A 21,509-nucleotide genomic window follows, 5' to 3' on the forward strand; every position below is an offset into this window, starting at 1 on the left:
CAACTGGGCACAGGGAGTGGAGTTTGGTGCAGAATAACGATGGCTGCAGCTTGCTGCAGATAAAGGCTGCTTGTGGTGAGCAGCACGTCTCCGCAGCCACCAGCTTTCATCGCAGCTGAGCTAAGGCTGAGTGCAACCACCCCGGTGCTGCTCTGCTCCCTCAACAGCCTTAAAACTCTTTCCCTCTGACCCACTCCTCATCTGCCCTCTATAACTCCTGGCTCGCTTCTCATCCGATTCCTGGCCACCTCCTCCTCCCTTTTCCCCTTCCTGTCACGCTGATCTTCTCTTAATAGAACCACTCACCTCCTGTAAAGCCTCAGAGTGGACGTGTGGCTGTTTCCCCACCCATCACTCTGTTCCTGATCCCAGTCTCCCTCTCTCGGGGACTCCCCAGCTCCCCCCGTACCTGCCCAGGATCAGTGCATCACCTCGGGAATGTCACTAACAGCATTTATCCTGTTTTGTCGTATTTACCTGTGCTGGCCAGCCAGTGTGCTGGTAGCTAAGCCAAATATTAAATATTGAGGTTAGATGCCATAGGTTTCTGAGCAAAAACAAGCATGGAGAGGCATTCCTGGGCACACTGTGTCTGGAGAGTGTTTTTGTCTGGTTTAGCTCTTGGCTTCCCCAGGGCAGGAGCCACCTGCTTGGGGTTGTATTGTTCTGAGCAGGCTGGTGGTGTGCAACAACCAAATCACAAATAGATCATTTAAGTTAATTAATACAAATAAACTCTAATTACAAGCACTAACCAATTAAAGCAGCACAGAGGGCATCTCCTCTGCTTTGGCGGGCAGATGACAGGGATGCTGTTGCAAGGCCTTAGGACTTGGTCCTGCCCCACTGCATCCCGGGGAGGTTTCCCACAAGGAGGCTGAAGCTGCCGCTACTCCTCTTGTCCTGATTAGGACAGCAGCAAATTAAGGAGGTTTTTCACCATCTCAGTGCCTTGAGAGCAATGCAGAGCTCACGGATGGCAGGCTGCAGCATGCAGTGGTTTTCTTAGTCAGTTCTTGCTAACCCCACAGCACAGCACGGGACAATTTGTTCTCTTCTGCGGCCACTTTGGCTTGGGGGAACTTTCTGCTGGCCCCCGCAAAGCCCTCAGCTGTGCCTGCAGCATGGGGGTTGCAAGGACCACTGCAGCTCCTGAGCCTGTAAACAAGTTTTATTCTTTTACATCAGCTTGAGTCACTCGGGGACAAGCTCTGGTCCCAGCCAGGATGTTCCTTTGTCCTTCCTTGTAGGGATGGCAGAAACGAAGGATCAAAGCACCGAAGGGATCAAAACATGAAAGCTAGAATATATGAAGCAATGGGGCTGGAGATCCACTCCTCTAGGATAATTAACTTTCCCAAGAACAGATAATATCCCCAAATTAAAGGACAACCTGGGACCAGTCCTGAGAGGCGCATCAAGGCGAAGACGAACGCCACTCCCATGGCGGGGATCTCATCAGGCTCCGGCGTAACCACATAACTACCGCCCTGGTCTCCAGACACCCACTCCTTCCTTCAGCTCTCATTAAGAAGGCAGAGAGATGAAAAGCCTCTCGCTCCTGGTGCCACTGTCACGCTGCTCACCCCCAGGCCCTTCCAGGAGCGCCCTTTCCCAGAGGAGGGCTGACTTTGCTGCTCTCCCAGGCTCCAGCAAGCCCGGCAGGGACCTGCCACCACCACCAGCACCCCGAGCACCCCTCGGGGCACCCTGGCCACGGGCCCTTTTAGGGAGGAGGGGGGGAAAAAAGGGTGAGCACAGCGGGGCCACCCCCGGGGCTCCCCCTTCCCTGAGAAGCGGGGGCGGCTCTCTGAGCCCCCCTCCCGCGGCTTTTGCTCCCCCTTTTTCTTCCTCCTCCTCCTCCTCCTCCTCCTGCTGCTGCTGCTGCTGCTGCTGCTCCTCCTGCCGCCGCTGCCCGGCTCCGCTCCGCCTCGCCAGCCCCGAGCGGGTGCCCCGGCCCTGCCGCACCTCCCCGGCCTCCGCAGCCCCGGCCCGGCGGGCGGTGAGTGCTGAGCCCCCCCTGCAGGCCCGGGGGGAGCCGGGGGGATGCTCGGGGGCCTCGTCGTCGCCGGAGGGAATCGGGGGGCCGGGTGGGAACCGGGGGCTGAAGGGGCGCCGGGACCTTCACGTCGCCCCCACTTTGTCCCCTCCTGTCCCCTTCCTCCGGGGGGTGCAGGCTCGGGGCTCGGGGCTTCGCCCCCCGGGGGTCGGGGTCCGGCTTGGGGAATGTCCTGGGTTGGGAGGTGTGTTTGGGGTGGTCCTCGTGTGTGTGTGTCCCTTCCTCGGGTGATGGGGTCCTGCGGAGGGTATCCCCCTCCCCGCCCCGAGGTGCTGGGGGGAGCCCTAAAGGCACCACCCGGAGTGCGAGGCTGTCCTTGGAGCAGCCCCTCGGGCGTTTTAGGGCTGAGCTGGGTGCACCCCACCCGGCTGGGCTCCGGGAGTCCTCCCAGGGTGCTGGATGAGCGGTTCCTGACACCCCCCCAGCCGCTGTCCCCTGCCCCATTTCCAAAGCATCAGGGCTTGGGGGGCTCGGGTGTCCCGAGAGCAGGACCTGGGGGCTGCAGCACTTCCCAAAGCCGCCCCTCAGCCACCGACCTCCCGGCTGGCAGAGCTGTCCCCCGTTAGGGCACACCGAGACCTCGGGGCTGGGGTCTGCACACCACAGCCGGGCCACCTCTGGGGCTCCTTGGTGGAGGTACCACCTCGGTGCCCCTGTAAAAGGAGCATCCCCTGCCCCCCCAAAGCGCTCGGTTTCTTGGGGAAAAAAGCACGGCATTACAGTGCATTTATACTGCATGAAAAACCACTTTTATAACGCCTGTGCCGGAGGGAACATCTAACCAGAGCCGTACCTGTCTGGGCATTCATCTGTATGGGAACTCTGCAGCCTCTTCCCTGGCTAACACCGGGGTTGTCTTGCAGAAACCATTTAGTCTGTCTAGACAAGTATGATGAAGAGCAAAGTGCCCAGAGCAGTGAATGATTAGAGCCTGGCTCTCTCTGCAATGTTGGGTTTGTTGTACAGTGCTGATAGGTGGTGTGCTCTGCTTCTGGGTGCCTTTGGGTCTTTGGTTATCAAATGCACAAGAAGTAACCAGATGACCATGCAGGTTTGTTGTAGGTAAGAGCAAGGAAAGAAGAATGTAGCCAGCTATCCATCACATGTGTGCATGCAAGAAACATCATAGAAAATTTAATGGGATTAAATGAACAGAGAAAATCACAGAGCACCAAAAATGAATAAATAGGTGATGGGGGGAAGGGTGTGTACTTTTGTCTTTCCTTCTGGAGGATAGCACAGATAAATTCATTAATATTTGTATGGCACTTAGAGATCCTTAAATAGAAAGTGCTAAAAAAAATGTAGCATTATGCATGAGCATAGAATAAATAAGATCCTTAGGATAGGAGACAAACTGTGGATAACGCATGTCCTTAATACATATTCATGTGAAGCAGAGTGTACTGAAGAGAGCAGGCTTTAACATAAAACAAAATCAAGGGGAAAGCGGCTGTGTAAGCATTTGTAAATACTCTGCAAGCATCCATCTCCATCTTAGGTACTCGATGACCCTTACAAACCTAGTCTTTAATACTGCAAACCTTCCTGCATATGGGCTGTCCATCTGCCTTGCCCAACAGTCCAAGTAAATTCACGAGGAAGATTCAGGTGAGGACGAACTTCCAGGGCTGAGCCCTGCAGCAATAACACATCCATCACACTTACATGGCAGGTAGGCTCTCCTCCCAGTAAATGCACGTGTGAATCCCTAAAGGTTTCCACAGCTCCAGGAATGACTCATTTTCAGAGAGACCACACAAAGCATCTGTTTCAGAGTCACAAGCATATTCTAGAGACATGACACACAAACATTATTGGGAGCTGGCAGCACACGAGGCCAGAAGGTTTTTATCTAACTTCATGGGTGGGAACACACAGATCTGATTAAAAGTTTTGTGGCCATTGAATGCAAATGGAACAGAAGCTGCTGCAGTTCCTTGTGGGTACTAGTATGGGGCTGAGTCAGGCCCAGGGTGTATTTTCCCCGTGAGCAGAGACGGATCCTGAGAAGTGCTGAGCGTCCCGCAATCCCCCCAGCCCCCAGCAGTTATCCCTTTTCAGGTCCGAACCTGACAATACAGATTTGTTCTGACCTCGGGAACTGAGCTTACTCAGTATGCAACGCCTTGCTCCATGCAAGGGACTGCATTCCCTTCCTTGAGGAAGGAGCTGGAATACCAAGAACTTTATTTGCACCAGGGTTACAAGCTCACACACCTCCGTGTCTTCTCTGTGTCCCGTTGCATCAGACTTTGTCACCCACTGAGTGTTCAAGAAAAATCTCTTTCTATTACATATCAGCAAACAAACTGATAAAATTGCTTTCAGGCTGTGATCTGTGTTATACAGGGGAAGGAGAGAGTGCTCCCGGAGTAGCAGTAGCAGATACCAATTGCAAATCTCAAGAAAAGAGCTATTAAGCAACTAGGGCATGTGTTGATAATTAGCTAACGCTTGTTCTGCTTGCTCTGGGCTTTACACTGCTGTTGACTGGCTATGAATTTTCTGCACTACCACTGCTTGTTTACAGTACAGCACCTAACTTAAGCAATTAATCAGTTTTAACAGACTCTGCTAATGTCCCTCTGACATCTGAAGAGCCCAGTTAAATGAGTCTGTCTCTAAATACTATCCAAAAGCCAAGGGGAAGAAAACAGGATAAGCACAGCCTGCAGAGATAGAAATGACTTACACTTACATTTATTAGAAAATAAATGACATTAGAATGACCAATTTTTATCCATATATAACATATATATTTATTTTTATAAACAAATAAATATAAAATACAATCTTTACAATGTTAGGATGAAATTTATTAAAATAGCCCAAAAATCCATTTGGTACTGGAGGTCCTTTTCTGGACTATGTAACACAGACTCTCCACGTACAAGTCCATTTCTATGTTGTTGGACTATCCCGCACCGTATGGTGCCACCTTGGCTTTTGAGAATTACACTGTTGGTGTCAGCCCCACGCTTATCTATTCAAGAAAGCAATGTCAATATAATAGAGAATAAATGACATATATGTGGATAACAAAAAGAATAATTCATAGGTAATTTTCAATTACAGAGAATAATTTATAGGTGCCTGATTTGTAAAGGGAATAATTTATGAGTAACCTGAATTGCACATAAAAAGTATTTACAGGTTAGTGTAACAAAGGGAATATATCAGCTGCACAGCTGTGTTAAGACTGAATTTGTGAGGCATTTCTTGTGCAAACACACACCATTGAAAAACTCTCCACGTTCCACAGTGAAAGGATTTGGGGAATATTCCCATCTGACCTGAAACCTCCCCAAGTTACCAAAAGCCACGTGTACTGGTGAGCTGATGGGACTAGGGCTAGCCAGCCTCCAGATGCAGAATTATCACTCTTGCACCAAGGCTGGCGTGGTGCAGCACAGCACCTGTGCGTGCTGTCTGTGTGGTCCCAATGAGCCTGGTTTAGTTTAGGATTCCTGGCAGAGGTTGGCTCCTTCTTGCCCTGTTAGGGACCCTGCAGGGTGCCAACAGGGCGTAGTCTCATGTTTCCTGCTACGTAGACGTGCATCGCTCCTCCCTGTGACCCAATAATGGGGTGCTCCTAATTGTGGAAAAAATGTAACAGTGGCAAACGGCTGCAAGTAGGAATAATAAAATTCAGATTGGAAGTAGGATTTTTTTTTTTTTTCTGATGGTAAAAGTAGAGAATGATAGAGTGGACACAGTGTGTGCCTCCACTTGCAGCAGATCTTTAAATTGTTATAATTTTGCTTAAAGGATTTCTTCAAGTGCAACTACAAGTTAATGGCCTTTTAAATAACAAGAATTGCTTTCTCCTCCTCAGGACTTGCTAATCAAGTCCTAGGGCTTGTCATTGGCTAAGAGGTCAAATTAGTTGCTTTTTGCTTTGAAGATGTAATGTCTTCTTCCTCCATACCTGAAGTGAACATAGATGTGTTGGTACTTCCACTCCTTCACCACCACCTTAACATCCTAAAAACCAAAGAGAAAAAAAAGTCCACCTAAGCTAAAATGCCATTGCCCCCTGAAGCACTACATCAAGGGGTAATACAAGGCATCCTTGACACAAGAGATGAAAATTGCAAAGCCCTTTTACACTACTTCAGTTAATGAAACAGTATATCCGAGTATTTGTGCTTGATGTAATACAATCTACTACAGTTAATGTTGTAAACCAGTTTCTTTTCTTTCAAGCTGCTAAAGATATCCATAATTTTTTTCCGAAGTGCTGATTTTTTTTTCCCAGTGAAGCATTTTCAAAAACCTTGTTAAAGAGAAGTAATGGTGTCAGATGTGGCCAATACAATGTGTTGCCGCTGTTCTGTTGGGAGCAAAAGCAGAGTGCCCAGAGGCAGGAGGCACACGCTGCTCCAGACTGTACATTGCAAGAGAATTCCTGCCCTTCAGCTTTCAAACCATCAAAGCATAATCATGGACATCCTTAGGCATGTTGGATGCTCACAAAATGCCCATGATCATAGCTGGGAGTGTCTGATGCAAGCTGAATATCCCCATTTAGGAAGCCTTGGGAAACAACGTATGTCCCATATCTTTGGGCACACACTATATTTCATGAGAGAGCCGGAGGGAACACATGCTAAAAGACTGTGTGCTCATTGTATTCGTTGTTGCATACATTCACTCTTTGCTACTTCCCATTTAGAAAAGAAAAGAAGAAAAAAATTCCCTTCATTCTCTAACCAACTCCTCCCCCCGCATACCCACTTGCTCACCAGGAAGAGCTGATGAAAGCAGCTCCTGCTTCTCAGTGATCTTTGACAAGGCTACTTGCAACCTGGACCAAGCACAAAGCCTCTGCTTGATTTCCTTCAGAGCAACAGGCTCCCAAGTGGCTCACACATCCTCAGTGATTTTAACATTGTGAATAGTTTCCTAGTGTAAGTTCTGCATATGACCAGAAAAAATGATGCTGGTATTTAAAGCTTGCACAGAACAAGTGAAATCTTGGCACTACTAAAGCCCCAGGCAAAACTTCTGATGAGTTTCTGGGGTTAGAATCTCCCTTCACACTCTCAAATTTGGAAGCAAATCAGAAGTGTAGAGATACTGGTGACAAAGCACAAAACAACCTCATGTGTACTCTTGTTGCTACTAGTAAAAATCCAGCAGAAGCAACATGGACATGTTGGGGGCAATAAGAAGAGGTTGCTGAGAAAGCATCACAGACTTTATTTCTAAACTTCCCTTGGATTAGGGCCCCTGTACTATTTCAAATCCCACTGTGCTGTCTGCTGTCAGGCTTTAATGCTAGCAAAACACAAAGCTTGCAAAAATAAAAGCAAACTGCTTACCTGCGCCATCGCCTGTGCGATACACCCTTAGCTCCAAAAGAGATCTTACAAAAAGAATCTTTTCTAAGGACAGCTTATACATACAAATATATTCCCGAGGGTTAGATGTAAAGGAATTCAATATTAATTTTAATGGTTTGCCACTTTCCTCTTACAGTGAAATGACCAGAGCCGTCTCTACATAATTGAGGAAAGAATTTGGCTCGTGTTGGTGCTCTTCGTTAAATATTGAATTCACTGTTGTGTTGCTGTCCTCAGGGGCCACTGACTGGCACTTACCTGACAGAGCTGGGCTGTAGAGCTACTTAAATTACAGACTTAACCAGTTCCTTGTAAAAATATTTCACCTTCTTTTTTCGTCTCTCCTGTGATTGCATAATGCTGTTACAACACTGATGGTCAGCAGCTGATACATGGGCTTATCCACAGAAAGCTCACCTGGTTTCTTCTAAACTAGTATTAACTTGCCTAATAGAAGATAATATTTCTTCCTAGAAACTCTGTGCTTTTGTACATATACACCTGTATATTTTCATTCTGCTCTACACAGGTGGAGCTCTTACCTGTGGCAGGGAGCTTTGCCCAAAGCACTGCTGCAAAATACTTGAGTTCTACTTGGTGCACACACACATTTTCCGTAAAATCAAGATGTAGAACAGCCATAGGGTCAGCATATTGTTTCCAGCATATGTTTTATTTCCATTGAGATGCCCAATGGGATTTCCATTGGTGCCTAAATTGCGATGGGAAATAGGTGCCTGACTCCTGCTGCTGGCCTTAGAAAAGACCATGGAGAGGATATTTCCCAGATGCTATGACTTGATTTCCTTCTGCTGTAGGCATTCATTTACTCTTTATTTACCACTTCAACATTGCTGCCTTGTTTAGCATTCTTGATGTCACACATCTGACATGAGCTGTTCGTTAGGTTACACAATGGCAGGGGGCCCACACAGATCTCACTAGAGGGGCACAGCAGCTGCACAAGGCTCACGCAGCACATCCCACCTGTGGATCAGGCTGGGCAAAATTCCTTAGGCAGGTGCCCTGGGTCAGTGCCTAGGAGCCAGGATTGAAAGTTGTTAGAGGAAATTGTCAACAGGAACAGCTGCTATTACTGGTGCCTGGTAAATCAGGAGTTCAGGTTTCTGATAGATTAAAAAAAGACCAAGACCTACCTCTTCTCTTTTCCTACTGTGGCATTTGAGAGCCCTAAGCAAAGAGGAGCACCACCTTTCAACAACAAGGGCTAGCACAGCCAGATGCACACCACAGATATTTATCATGTTATCGGGACTTTGGGATGGAGCACCAAAAAATAAAAAAAATCAAACCACCTGATTTAATCCAGACATGTGGTAGCAATAACGGGGCTATGCATTCTTGAGCACCATCTACTGGTACGCTGTCCATAAACCAGAGGCACGCAGATGTAGAGCACCCTGCCACAGCTGCGCTCACGTAAACGCACAGGGCTCCTGGCCAGCACTGAGCATTTACAAGCTCCCAGCCAAGCCTTACAGCTGGGAGCCTGGGGCACACGGCTCCGAGAGCAAAGCTGGAGGAGGCTCGCAGGTCCCTGGTGCTGATGGTTGCCTCTGCTCCTGCAGGCAGTGCCGCAGCCTGCGGGCCTCTCCGCAATGCTGCAGTGCAAACATGCTCAGGAATTCAGCTTCGGGCCCCGGGCTCTGAAGGATGCGCTGATCTCGACCAACCCAGCCCTGCAGGAGCTCTATGCCAAGGCTTTCTCCAGGGCGGAGAAGCTGTTCCTCTCCGAAGCCTACAACCCGCAGAGAACGCTCTTCTGCACGCTGCTCATCCGGACGGCTTTCGACTGGCTCCTCAGCCACCCCGATGCCCCCGAGGACTTTGAAACCTTCTATCACGCCATGCTGCAGAGGAAGCAGAGCTTCTGTCGGAAGCACATTTACCTGCAGCCTATAGGTAATGTGGGTGTCCCCTGGTAAAGCATGGGAGGGAGGTGGTGCCAAACACTACTAACCCATCAGCCTCTTCCAAGGACTAACCAAGGACGGGAAGTTCAGTCGGTAGTACCAAAGGCTCTGCCATGCCCTGAGTCCAGAGTCACAAGTCGTGATGACCCCACAGAATCATAAAATCATTAGGGTTGGAAAAGCCCTCCAAGATCATCTGATCCAACCATCCCCCTGCCACCAATGTCACCCACTAACCCATGTCCCTAATCACCAGGCCCAACCTTGCCTTGAACACCCCCAGGGACGGTGACTCCACCACCTCCCTGGGCAACCCATCCCAATGCCTTTCTGAGAAGAAATGTCTCCTCGTTTCCAACCTGAACCTCCTCTAGTTGTAGAGAGCAGTAAGGTCTCCCCTGAAAGACTAAATAACCCCAGTTCCCTCAGCTGCTCCTCAAAGGACTTGTGTTCCAGGCCCTTCACCAGCTTCATAGCTCTTCTCTGGACACGGCACCATGTGTGCCCTTGGGTGAGACTTGCTGGAAATATATGTATGCACAAATACGCATATATATAAGACAACGCTGGATAAAACAGCATTTCTGGAACTCCATCCCTGCCAGTTAATAAAAAACAAACAGCTCCCTGTCCCCAGGCTAATCCTGCTGGGCTGCTTATCTCAGAGATCACCTTCTGAGCACATCTGCTTTGCTGTGATAGACACCACCAGGTCTCAGGGTGACCTCTGAAAGAGCCCCCATCTCCTCCATACCTGGCCAGCCACTTGGAGGTAACTGCCACATCCCAGAGTAAGCAATTACCTTCACAACGAGCCTGCCTTGTGCCCAGTTGCTGCGGCCAGCCCCACAAAACCCTGTCAGAGCACTGACACCACGGCTTCTCTTCTCAGACCTGATCGAAGGGCCTGCCGGGCTGTCGCTGCTGGATTCCCTGCAGAGCTGCGTTGAGTCCTTCTTCCTGGGGCTCCGTGTCAAGTGCCTTCCCTCCATTCCCATCTCTTCCATCCACTGCTGCTACCGCCACAGCCAGGACTCGGACAGGGTGCAGCTTCACGCAGGTAAGGACCTGGCACCGTCCTGGCACCAGCCTGGTGTGCTGGCACCATGGAAAATAGGAAATGCCTGCGATATCCCTTCATTGCCTGCGCAGGGAGGGGACGAGGAAGGGAGTGAAAAGGGAGAAATCCTGTTCCCATGGAAAAGCCAGAACTCTGAGGCTGGAAACAGGAATAAAAAACAAAGTGACTTTCATCACATTTTCCTCTGCTGTTTGTGTTTTTCAGCACTGTTTTGTTTAGATCCCGCTCGGATCAGCTCTGGGGGAGGGCACTGTAGATCTCATGCGGGCTGAGTTCTTCCACCTCCTGCCCAGAGCCAAAGTAAATCCGTGGCCTGGGTGGTGCAGGTGGGGAATTCAGCAGCCTTTCATGTTCGGAAATCGGGGTTCAAGTGTCACACAGCTCCCCAGGGCAATGGGTCCACCAGCTGCCAAACTCGAGCTGCACAAACACCCATCTGGAGCGAGCTGCTTGCAGGTAGCAGGGGCAGCATGTGCCTGTCCTGGCCCCCGTGCCACAGCCATGGGGCTGCTCCAGCACAGCTCTGAAACACCCCTGGGGGAGTTTTGGTAGTTCCACGTGCTCATTTCCATGGGGTGGTGCTGAATTCATCTGCACCTCTGCCCTGGGGTCTGCTTAACCTTAACGCTGTGCTCAGCACCACTTGAAAAGCCAGGTCTGCTTGTGCTCTGATTTGAGAGGACGGGCTGCACAGCTGCGATTCTCCATCCGATACACTGGGTCCAGCAGCTCTGCCTCACTGCAGCTTGGATTACGTGCTCCTTCCCGTTAGCAGGAGGAATTCTGGCTCTTGCATGCCTTCCAAGGATGCTTTGTTTTAATGACCATCTCTCTTGTGTTTGTCCAGATGGGATCCTGAACTTCCTGAAGAACAACAAGCCCATGGATGCTCTGTGTGTCCTTGGACTCACTCTCTTGGACCTTTACCCATGTGAGACCTGGAGCTTCACCTTCAGCAAATTCCTGCCAGGACAAGGTGGGATTGGTGTCCAATGATCTAGTACAGGGCGTGAATAAGGCAGCACTGTACCAAAAAGCCTTCCCTGGGAGACCAGAATAACCAAATCTTATCCTTATTTTTTGTTTCCACTCCTTGATGAGAGGAACTGTTTTTTCCCAATTTAAAACTGGGATCTCAGGGCTCCTGATCCAGGGCTGCTATTTCAGGCAAAGGTAACCAAGGCGCTGCAGACCTTGGAAGCGTGGCTCACCACACTGGACTGCGCTATCACAGCTTTCTTCTTGTGCTGCCTAAGCTGAGAGACAGTCACAAGCTTACATGCGCCTCTCTTTACAGAAGTGGGAGTCTGCAGCTTTGCCAGATTTTCCGGGGATTTCCCCCACGGTAGCTGTAGCAGCTTGAACCCGCTGGTGCAGAAGGAACGGTTAGGCCAAGTCAGCAAGGAAAGCAGAGACCGGACCGTGCCGTTCAGTGCCCAGGAGATGGTCCAGTGCTGTAAGGTAGGACTGGCACATTCCTGCACCCCGTATTTCTTGCAGTGTGGGGTTTAATACTTCAGACCTGGGCATAATCCACCTCTCAGCCCAGTGAAGCCTGAGACTCTGCTCCTGTACCGGTCCATGCATTTACACAGTCCTAGGCAGTCTGTATCTCAGTGCACTGCACGGATCTCCCTTACGCCCCTTGCCACTGGAGCAAACTGCAGCATCAGCTGCATGGAGAGGTGACAGGACTTACAGCACAGCAGCACTGGGACAACTGCCCAGCTCCCAGCCTCCTGCTTGGGACATCTGAGTCAGGAGATGTGCAGGCAGTAGGACCTGTTAGCTGATGAAGTATTTGGAGATTAATTTGGATAGCTAATGGTGTTCCGTGTCAGCTAGTGGTTAGCTGGGCAGGTGCATCTTCCTCAGACACCGGCATCCGTCAGGGAAGAGGACCGGGCACTAACACTTGTCCAACCTGCTTAAGTGGACAGATGAGAAAAAAATATTAGACACGTTTGCATGTATATTTATATGCCTTAAGTCCCATCCGTCTCCAGCACGTCATCTTCATGAGTGCTCTCACCCCCCACCCTATGCCCAGTGCTGCTGCTAGCATTTCTCGCAATGCTGGCCCACGCCAAGTACCTGCACCAACGCCTTCAGTGCCATTTCTCTCTGCCTCGCTTTGTGTTTGCTCAGGACGTTCTAGTCTGGGGTCTCTTCCTGTAGAATTTCAAAGGGAATGAGGTGGCAATGGGAGGAGGAGAACCTTCCATCCTCGGCCATCCTGCAGCTGCCAGTTCCCCAGGCAGTCACGCTTGGCCAGCTGACTCCAGCTTAGCTTTTGCTTTGGCACAGACATTGTGCTTTGAAAGGACCCAGATCTGTTATTGCCAATAATTTCGTACAGGTTTCTCACATGGACTGTGCTGCTCTTTTCCGACCCCACTGGGATTGATTTTCTCCTTTAAAAAACAAAAGGAAACAAAACAACCACCTTTTGGGGAAGAGAGCTTCATCAGCACTGCCTGAAACACTACCTATGGGGTCTTCCCAGAGCTGCTTCCAAAACACACATCTCCCCCTCCTCCACTCCCCCAAATCAGGATGTTGGGTACCTGGGAAGCAGGGAGCTGTGTTCCCCTTAGAAAAGCCAAGGCTGGAGGATGGCCACGCCGAGCTGGTTAGACTGCCAGAGAGGTGACGGGAGAGGAAGGGACAAGGAAGCAGGAATAACCGCTTGCTGCTCTGATTTTTGCATTCCTGCCAGGTGACTTGCCACGAGATCTGCCACCTGATGGGCCTGGGGACGTGCCGCTGGCTGCAGTGCATCATGCAGGGCGCGCTGAGCCTGGACGAGGCCCTGCTGCGGCCGCTGGAGCCCTGCCCCATCTGCCTGCGCAAGCTGCAGTACGTTGTGGGCTTCAAGCTGGTCGAGCGCTATAGGGTGAGTGATAGAGCCCCCAGACCTTCCCGGAGCAGCTGCCAGGCTGCTGACCCCAAACCACGGTGCTAAATGCACTACAGCAGCATGTTAAATGCAGATGCTGCTCTCAGGGCAAGTTTCAGAGCCCATAGATCTGCTAACACCACACATGGACGCCACCACGAGCAGTGCTAACACTCCCATAGCTCTCGAAGGGGTTTTCTGCCTCTGTTGTCTAAAAAGCTGGATTCGGCAGCCAAACAGCTAGTGGAATATAAATAATCTCCCCATTCTCATTCCGTACCCTATCTTCTTGCTTATTATTCCTGTCTGACAAGCATCATGTTCAGAGACAGGATTTTCCACGGCTGCCTGTTTTAAAGTCTGTGGGTTATATTTGTAACGAGATGCGTGCAGAATGAGAACGGGGACGCCTCTAGTTTCATTCAGCTCACAATCAGATGCACAGAAGCATGTCAAAGCATGCGGGGGAAAATACGCTTGCGTGGTTTTGCTGCTCGCCTGTGTGTCTGTGCAGTGTTAGACCCGTCTGGTGCTTGCTTCTGCCTGAGAGCTGCCCAGATCGCCCAGAACACCAGGGGAACGTGCTCTGGTTTATTTAAATGCCTGGCCTGTCACCATCCAGCTATTGCTTTCTAGAAGAGAACTGCTGTCTGCATTAAGCCCTTCTAGAAATGCTTTTCCTTTACACCTGCGGTAAATACTGTAATTGGCTCAACATCCCCTGGCAGCAGCAGACACAAAGCTGAAGAAAGGCCTCACTTGCCAACCATCACATCTGCTTCCCTGAGAGTGGAAGCTCAGCGAGATATAGTACACGCCTGTAGGAGACACTTGTGATAAGCTCTGCGAGAGGCTTTGCTGCTGCCTTGAGAGAGGAGATAGGAACGTCAGAGATGAAGCCAGGAGTTAAGCAACTCTCTGCGAAGAGAGCACAGAGCACTTGAAGACAATATCAGATCAGATGACAGTTACTTGCAAAGAATATTTTGGGAGGTCGTGGCCAGCCAAGTACAAGGCTGAAGTCACATCTCCCTCTGGAGCACGAGCAAGAATCCCCACCTGCCGCAGAGCAGCCCCAGACGTTCCCAATAAATACAGGAAATGCCAGACACGGAGCCGTTCCTCCCCAGGAGCAGGTAGTGCTGCGAACGTCTGTGACTGAGACAAGATTACAGGCAGAAGAGCACGTGGGACAGGAAACCAGTCCTTATGTAGGAGGATGAGCCCTTCAATTTATTTATCTGAGCTGCACTCAGAAACATACTCCATTTTGTCATCGCAGCTGCTCATTCCGCGATGAATTGTCTTGAAAATTGAAAGCAACCCAATTCTCACTGCGCTTCCCCAGCACAACCAACATTTCCACCTGCTGCTTCTGCAGCCTCCCGGGCTGTTCTGCACGTAGGGCCTGTACCAGAATGCAGTGATTGCAATGGCCACGCTGAAAAACAAAAGAAACCAGAACACACGACTCACCAGTGCTCGAGCTGCCCTTAGAGCCTGGCTTAGCAGCACAGGACAGCTGTATCCTCACCCTGGTGTTAACCATAATTTCTGCAGCCTTTGCAAGTTCACTAGTTAGGGTACAAATACTGGTTTAGCAAAGCTAAATCATGAATATTTGAGGACTGGAGCTTGGCTAAGGGCAAGGATAATATTTTAAGTCTAGCTAACGCTGCAGAGACCCGTGCCCTAGAGTACTGTTGTTTGTTCTCCACGGGCTGCATTAGCATGGCTTCGATCTGCTCCCAGGCGCAGTGTGACTGTCCTGCGGATGGGGCATGGTGGCCCTGACATGGCACAGGGGCTTAAAAAATTTCCACTGCCTCCCCACTGGAGTTCCCTGAAGTGTCAGATCACAGATTTCAGTCCTAGTGACTCCACGTGCTCTTGCCTGCAGGTAAACTAAGACTGTAAAGAAGGTGCCCCGTTCCAGTTATATCTGTGAACACTAAAAAAAAAAAAAAAAAAAAGAAAAAGGAAAAAAAAAAAAAGGCTGCAGCCCTACAAACCCTTCACATCTGTGAGGCAATAAACCACCCAAGAGCAAGAAACAGGAAAGATTTCTGGGTTTTGGTAGTGATCTCGAGTCAATTATTCCTTCCATTAATAATAATCCAGATGTTCTCTGTGAACATCCTTGTCTCAGCAGTTTCTTTTCCTCTTCTGGGGAATTGTGCTAAGTAGCAGTTGTGATTCTTTCCCAGATTCTTAGTCTTGGGAGCTGAAAAGAGACACAGAATCACGGGCTATTGGCAGCTTCCAAACAGCCCCACTGTCCCCTTCCCCAGTCTGGCTCCTGCTGCAGCTTCTGGTGCATTCTTTGTTTTTTAAGCCCAGAGGGATGGAGGGGCTGCTGGAGGTGGGATGAGGCAGGAGAAAAGTTGTCCCTTTGCATTTTGACTTGCCCCAGAGGGAGGGGGCAGGGCAGACTAACTTAGCTGAAAGGGTCCATTTTACTCTTGTATGAAATTCTTCCCTGAGGCTCCATGCACAGACTGAAGCGAGAAGCAGGGCCGATTTCTCCCACCCACTCAATTTGAGCTCTTTATCTTTTCTGTCACTTGCCTGAAGAGAGAGCAATAGAGGAGGAGAGGGGGAAGGGAGAGGGGCGATGCTCCTACAGACGACAGCTCTGTAGCACTGCAAATTTTGTGCCCACTTCTCAAACATGACAGCACTGGGTTCACTGCTGTGTGCATGGACCCAGCACAGTGACCAGTGCACTGGGGCCACAACCCAAGTTAATGCCCTGTGCCTGTCACCCCTGCCTTTTCCAAGGCAAGTACAGTGCTTTGCAAATGTACCAGCTGGGAGCTGCAGAGAGGAAGGCTGAGGAAATAGGCCACGAGGGTGTGAAAAAGCTGAAAAACAAACAAAAAATGCCAACAAGGCAGACAGGGAGATCACCTTTTATCCAGTGATGACTGGAGTGGTGATTCATCCCCCCAGAGCACAAGGAATAAATGTGCCAGAAGCAACCCGCTATATGCCACATTGTAGCGTTTAATATTTAAAAAGGAAATTGTCTCAGACATTTTCCTTTCATTAATTCTTTCCTGGAGCCCGGCCTTCCAACTTGTGCGCTTCAGCCCGAGAGGTGAGGAGCTATTCTTGGGAATACAACACACATTGCCACCGGAGCCAACCACACCATGAAACAAAATTCTTCCCCGCTATCTCAGGAGCTTTTGTGGTGACACAGCTTCCTCTAGGAAGGCGCTGGTTTGGCTCTAGTGGAAATCATGCGCAGAAACGGGGGAGAGAATTTGTGCTGTTTTTCTCAAGTGTCTTCAATAACGTGGCAGATTCAGCCCACATCTGATGGGGCCGGCTCTGCCACAGCCACTGACTCCAGGAAGACAAGAGAAAGCCCCTGCTCCTGGCAGGGAGCCCCACAGCATCCCAAGACAGCTAGGTTTCCCCAAAAACATTAGGAAAGGCTTACCTGTTTTCTCTTGTTCTCTAAAATGCTGCCTTTTCCCTTCTCATCACAGAAGCTCTACGCCTGGACGCAGACCGTGCTGTCCACGTGGCCGAGGCAAGAGTCGGCAGACCTGTCAGCCTCGGAGGACGTCCCCGCGGTCAGCTCGGACTCCGGGATGTGCTGTGAGAACGACTCGGAGGCGGTGACCTCCTTGTCGGAGCCGCTCACGCCAGACACGTGTAGCCAGGCCCTGTCCATCGGCCAGGAGCTGGAGCAGGACGAGCAGTCGGGCTCGCTGGCCGAGGCACACAGTCAGCCCCAGCTCGCCGGGTCCACCAAGGCCACAGATATCGTTAAGGATTACGAGCTGTGGCTGGAGACCTGCATCGCTGCCCTGGAGAGGAACGTCTCCGAGGAGGAGCTGGCTCAGGTGGACAAGGCCGTGGACGCGCTGGCCAAGTGGGAGATGTTCACGGGACAGCTGCCCGTGATGAAGAAGGACCTGCCCTTTGCTAGGGACAACACCGGGCTGCGGAAAGTTCTCGGAGACAAATTTTCCTCCTTGCGGAGGAAACTGAGTTCCAGAAAACTGTCCAAAGGGGAATCGTCCCCTCATCGCTGGCGGTGGGAGGAGAACTAGCGAGGGTCTGCCTTGGGATGGGCCAGCTCTGCTCCCAGGGCTTTGGTTGCATTACTGTCCTGCTCCTGAGCTGTCTCACCACGAGTTGTTGCTGTCAGAGAGAAACAGGAACTCCCTCCAGGAATAAAAGGTGTTTCTTTTTTTCTGAGATTGCTAACATCATTTTGACATGATCAGTTCTTTGGTAAGGGTTTTTCCTGTGCTGGTCTAAGCTCTAGCATGACTCTAAATTCCTGTCAAGTCCTATGTAGGCACTTAATTTTCATGCTGTATTTCATTTGGTCTGAAGTCAGCTGGGAAGAGGTCTATGCTAAACACTAAACACATTCACACAGAAGCTCGGGCCATCTGAACAAACAGATGCAAATTAACCAGGGCAGCTCTCTTCCCATACACAGAGCTCTCCTACTTAGCATTTCTGTCTGACGCAGGGCTATTATTCCTCCCTCTCTCCCCCCTGCCAGACCTTCATCTCTATTCCGTTCACTGCCCCATCGGCTGGAGGCTGAGCCCAGCGCGGGAGCACAAACGAGGCCGACAGACCACGGCTGTGGGTGGGGGGGAGAGATGGAGGCGGAGGGACACGGAGGCGGTGAGCGAAGCAGAAAGCTGCCAAGCAGCTCATATCCCCTAAAGAACAGCGTTTGTGTGACGGCTGTCTTTTGGCGGACACTCCGGGGGATCTCCAAGGCTGCTTCACTTCAAAGCCAGGCTTGGAGCTGTAAGCTAGAACTACTCACATCCTCTGCAGATTGGCACTGGAGGGAAAACCTTTGGGAAAAAAAAAAAAGAAACAACACAGAACAAGAAGCAAGCATTCTCACACACATTGATTATTAACCTAAAAGGGGGAAGTACACACGGATTCCTCTCCCTGCCTTAAGAAGGCAAAACCCCATTCCTTTCGCTCTTCTCTGCTCCATAAGTCACCCACTGAAGGGGAACAGGAGCTGTGCTGGCCCCAGGAGCTGCCTTCCCCTGCTGGGGGCACGCTGTGTCCCTCCAGCTATTTATAGATGGAGCTCAAGAGGCTGATGGCTTTCAAGCCCTGTAATAGCAGCACAGGGAAGGCTGGCCCTCTCCTCCCACAGCTCGCTCAGGCCGCAGCACTGATAACGCTCCCTACAGCTCGCAGGGCCATGGCCACACTCAGATTTCCCCCACCTAAAAATATCTTTGAATTAACAACTGCAAAGGACAGGAAAGCAGGTAGGTCCAGTTCAGCTGGGGCGTGAGACAGGCTATTTCCCTCAGCATAGCTAATAATTAGGGCTTTCCACAGTGCTTGCCCTGTGCACTTTGAAGGCAAGAGGACCCAAAACCCTGCAACGCATTTTTGGAGTAGGTAGGGAGACAATCAGAGGAAGGCGTCCAAGAAAAGCTCGAGATTTACTTGTGAAAGTACAAAAGATTTTGCTTAAATTCAGCCGAATTCAGGACACACAAGCAAATCCACTTGAGTACGATTCAAGCAGGGAGAAAAAGGGAATTTGACTTCAGGAATGGCGATGGCAGCTCCTTTTCCAGGCTGTGCACCCTGGCTCAGCGCAGCGGGGCCGCTGCTGCCGCCCTCTCCTGGTGCCTCCGAGGGGCTCTCGGCCACGGCATCCTGCCCTGCAGCAGAAATTCCCCGAGCAAATCCTACCGGAATTACAAACCCGCGTACCGCCCCACGCTTGCTCATGCGTTGCTGTAACAGATTTACTATTTTAAGCAAGAGATTGCTTTTTTGTTTGCTCTTACTTGATTCCGTAGTGAATCACGAGGCTGAACTTTCGAAACTTTCCCCAAAGACACCATAAACTCAGGATGACAATACGGCCCGAGGGAGAGAGACAGACGGCTTTCTGTCATAAAGTCCAAAAGCAACAGAGCAGGGGAGGCACAAACCCAACCTGCACTGCTGCAGAAGTCACAGATGGGAAACTCCCTGTGTGACACTCGCTTTATAGACCTGTGTTAGCTCTGCTGTGAGAGCACCAATGCCCGCTGTAGAGCTGTCACTTACCACTAACAGATATTTTTCATGCTGCCAGTGACAGAACCACCACTTATCAGCTCCGTGTGTCCCAAAGAAAGAAGTAAAGGAGCAGGGCCACTCACCCACCTGCGTGGCAGCTCAGTGGGGCCTGCAGGCCAGACGCAGCCTTGCGGTGCCAGGCAGAAAGAAAATGGCTGTTACACGTCCAAGTCCTTCAGCAGGTGGAGACGAGGAAGGGGTCCGAGCGCTGCTGGCCCCTGGGAATATGAAGGTTGTGGTGCCCAGGTCAGGCTCCCAACACCAGCACACGGAGCTGTAGCAACTGTCCAGAGCCAGCAGTACTCAAGCACAGCGAGGGAAACACAGGGGAGTAATAATACCTCACCCTTGCATTACAAAGCCTGCACCAGTGTGAGCAAGGACCCTCTCCTTTCTCCACCGTGGGCAGCCTGGTTTGCAGAGAGGAACGTGACTGGCCAGGGCCACACAGAAAAACAAAGGTGGTAACCAGGACTAAAGCACAAAGGGGCCGTTCCTATCCTTACCTGCAGGTACTGGTGTTGTAGCGGGGCAGAAAACAGTTGACAGAAGAAAAAAATACATCAAAGGTAAGCCCCTAAATAAGATACCCTGCATTTTAAGCAGCAGCCATACTATCAAATAAAGCAGGTTTCTGAGGAGATCTTTCTACACAGAGAAGTGTGGGAACAGCAACATAACTTGCAGCTAATAAACTGCTGACTTGTGGGCCAGGAAGAGTTTCACCACAGGGTAGGAGGTGGGCAGGAGAGCCTAGGTGTAACATTAAGCAGCCCCTCAGTTCGTTGAGCCTCCTGCAGGAAGATGAGCAACAAAAGGAGCAGGGCACCAGGACAAGGATGAAGGCAGGTCACTGGGAAGAGAAGGATCAGCAGCAGCCTCCCTCACAGCCCCAGCAAGGCAGCGCCTTCAGCCCCTGCCTCCCGACAGGACATCTTGCTGCCCTGACAGGATGATCTAGAAATGAACCCTGCACGTTACCTCGCTGCTGCCTTCAGGAGATGCTCAACTTATTTTGAAGCAACTTCTGAGGTCCATAATCCCTGACAGAGTAGAAAGCACAGCCTTTTAATAGCTTTACGAGCTCATAAAGACAAAGATCTTTTTTCAAGAATAAATTGGCAAAACATTCTGTTCTTACTCCTAAGATGTTGCTGTAACTGAAGGTAGCAGGGACACAACACATCTGCCATGGGGTGAAAGAAAACCTTTTCTTTTCTCCTAGTTACAGGTAAAATTGCTTGTAACTGATTGCAAAGGTGGGAGAGAAGCCAGTGCCTTCCGCAGATGTTTCATCAGCAATACCCAGCCCTTTGTGATTTAGCAGCAGATGTGACCACCTCCCTCTCCTAATAATGGTGCTTTTAGCTGAAGTTCATTTCTGCTGTGCAAAATTAAGGCTTTAAAGCTACTTGTAAAAATCTCTGAATACTCTAACAACTTCTTCCCTTAACACCATGCGGCTTCACAAGATGCCAGTCAGTCTTAAGGAAAATGGGAAGAAATATGGTAATTTTTGTTAGTAACTGTTTAAAAACTTCTTCCCAATCCTACAGAATAGTCAGATACAAGACATGAGCTGGAAACCACAGGGATTTACTTTATTTCCTCAGTCTCTCCTTTAAGAAACTGTAATGAATACTAAGTACATAAGGGGGCCTACAGGAAAAATGAAGGGCTTTTACTGGGGAGTTGAGTGATAAGACAGGAGGTAATGGTTTTAAGCTAAAGGAGCGTAGATGTAGTTTAGATATGCAGAAGAAATACTTTACTGTGAGGGTGGTGAGGCACTGGCACAGGCTGCCCAGAGAAATTGTGGCTGCCCCATCCCTGGAAGTGCTCAAGGCCAGGCTGGATGGGGCTTTGGGCAACCTGGGCTGGCAGTAGGCATCCCTGCCCATGGCAGGGGGGTGGAATTAGAGGATCCTTCAGGTCCCTTACAGCCCAAACTTTCTCTACACTCTATCTTTTAAGGCTGTAATTCACTGGAATATTTCTTCCCAGAAAAGGGACAATTTGCCTTCACAGAGCCTACAAAAGAGGTCACATGGAGCCATGCTGCTGCTGAGGGTCTCAAACTAGGAAGAATGTGATCACACCT

The 21,509-nt window shown here is 50.2% G+C and overlaps 1 protein-coding gene and 1 long non-coding RNA gene across 3 annotated transcripts; one reads left to right on the forward strand and one right to left on the reverse strand.

The window, feature by feature from the left end:
* Positions 1-689: 689 nt before the first annotated feature.
* Positions 690-17,533, forward strand: AMZ1 (archaelysin family metallopeptidase 1). 2 transcript variants are annotated; one of them, XM_068699405.1, is made up of 7 exons: positions 690-2,002; positions 8,997-9,330; positions 10,234-10,401; positions 11,270-11,398; positions 11,720-11,883; positions 13,142-13,318; positions 16,819-17,533. In XM_068699405.1, the coding sequence occupies exons 1-7, from the start codon at positions 1,544-1,546 to the stop codon at positions 17,386-17,388; spliced, it is 2,001 nt and encodes a 666-aa protein (XP_068555506.1). In that variant the 5' UTR covers positions 690-1,543; the 3' UTR covers positions 17,389-17,533. The 2 variants fall into 2 exon arrangements, with proteins under 2 accessions (XP_068555506.1, XP_068555507.1); XM_068699406.1 differs by lacking the exon at positions 690-2,002 and having other exon boundaries at positions 9,027-9,330.
* LOC137864848 (uncharacterized) lies at positions 4,160-8,387 on the reverse strand. Its single transcript, XR_011101649.1, has 3 exons — positions 6,808-8,387; positions 5,991-6,046; positions 4,160-5,654 (listed from the first exon to the last, which is right to left on the reverse strand). It is a non-coding gene; the product is annotated as an uncharacterized lncRNA (long non-coding RNA).
* Positions 17,534-21,509: the final 3,976 nt, after the last annotated feature.

The sequence above is a fragment of the Anas acuta genome, chromosome 15 (genome assembly GCF_963932015.1).
Source record: "Anas acuta chromosome 15, bAnaAcu1.1, whole genome shotgun sequence".
NCBI lineage: Eukaryota > Metazoa > Chordata > Aves > Anseriformes > Anatidae > Anas > Anas acuta.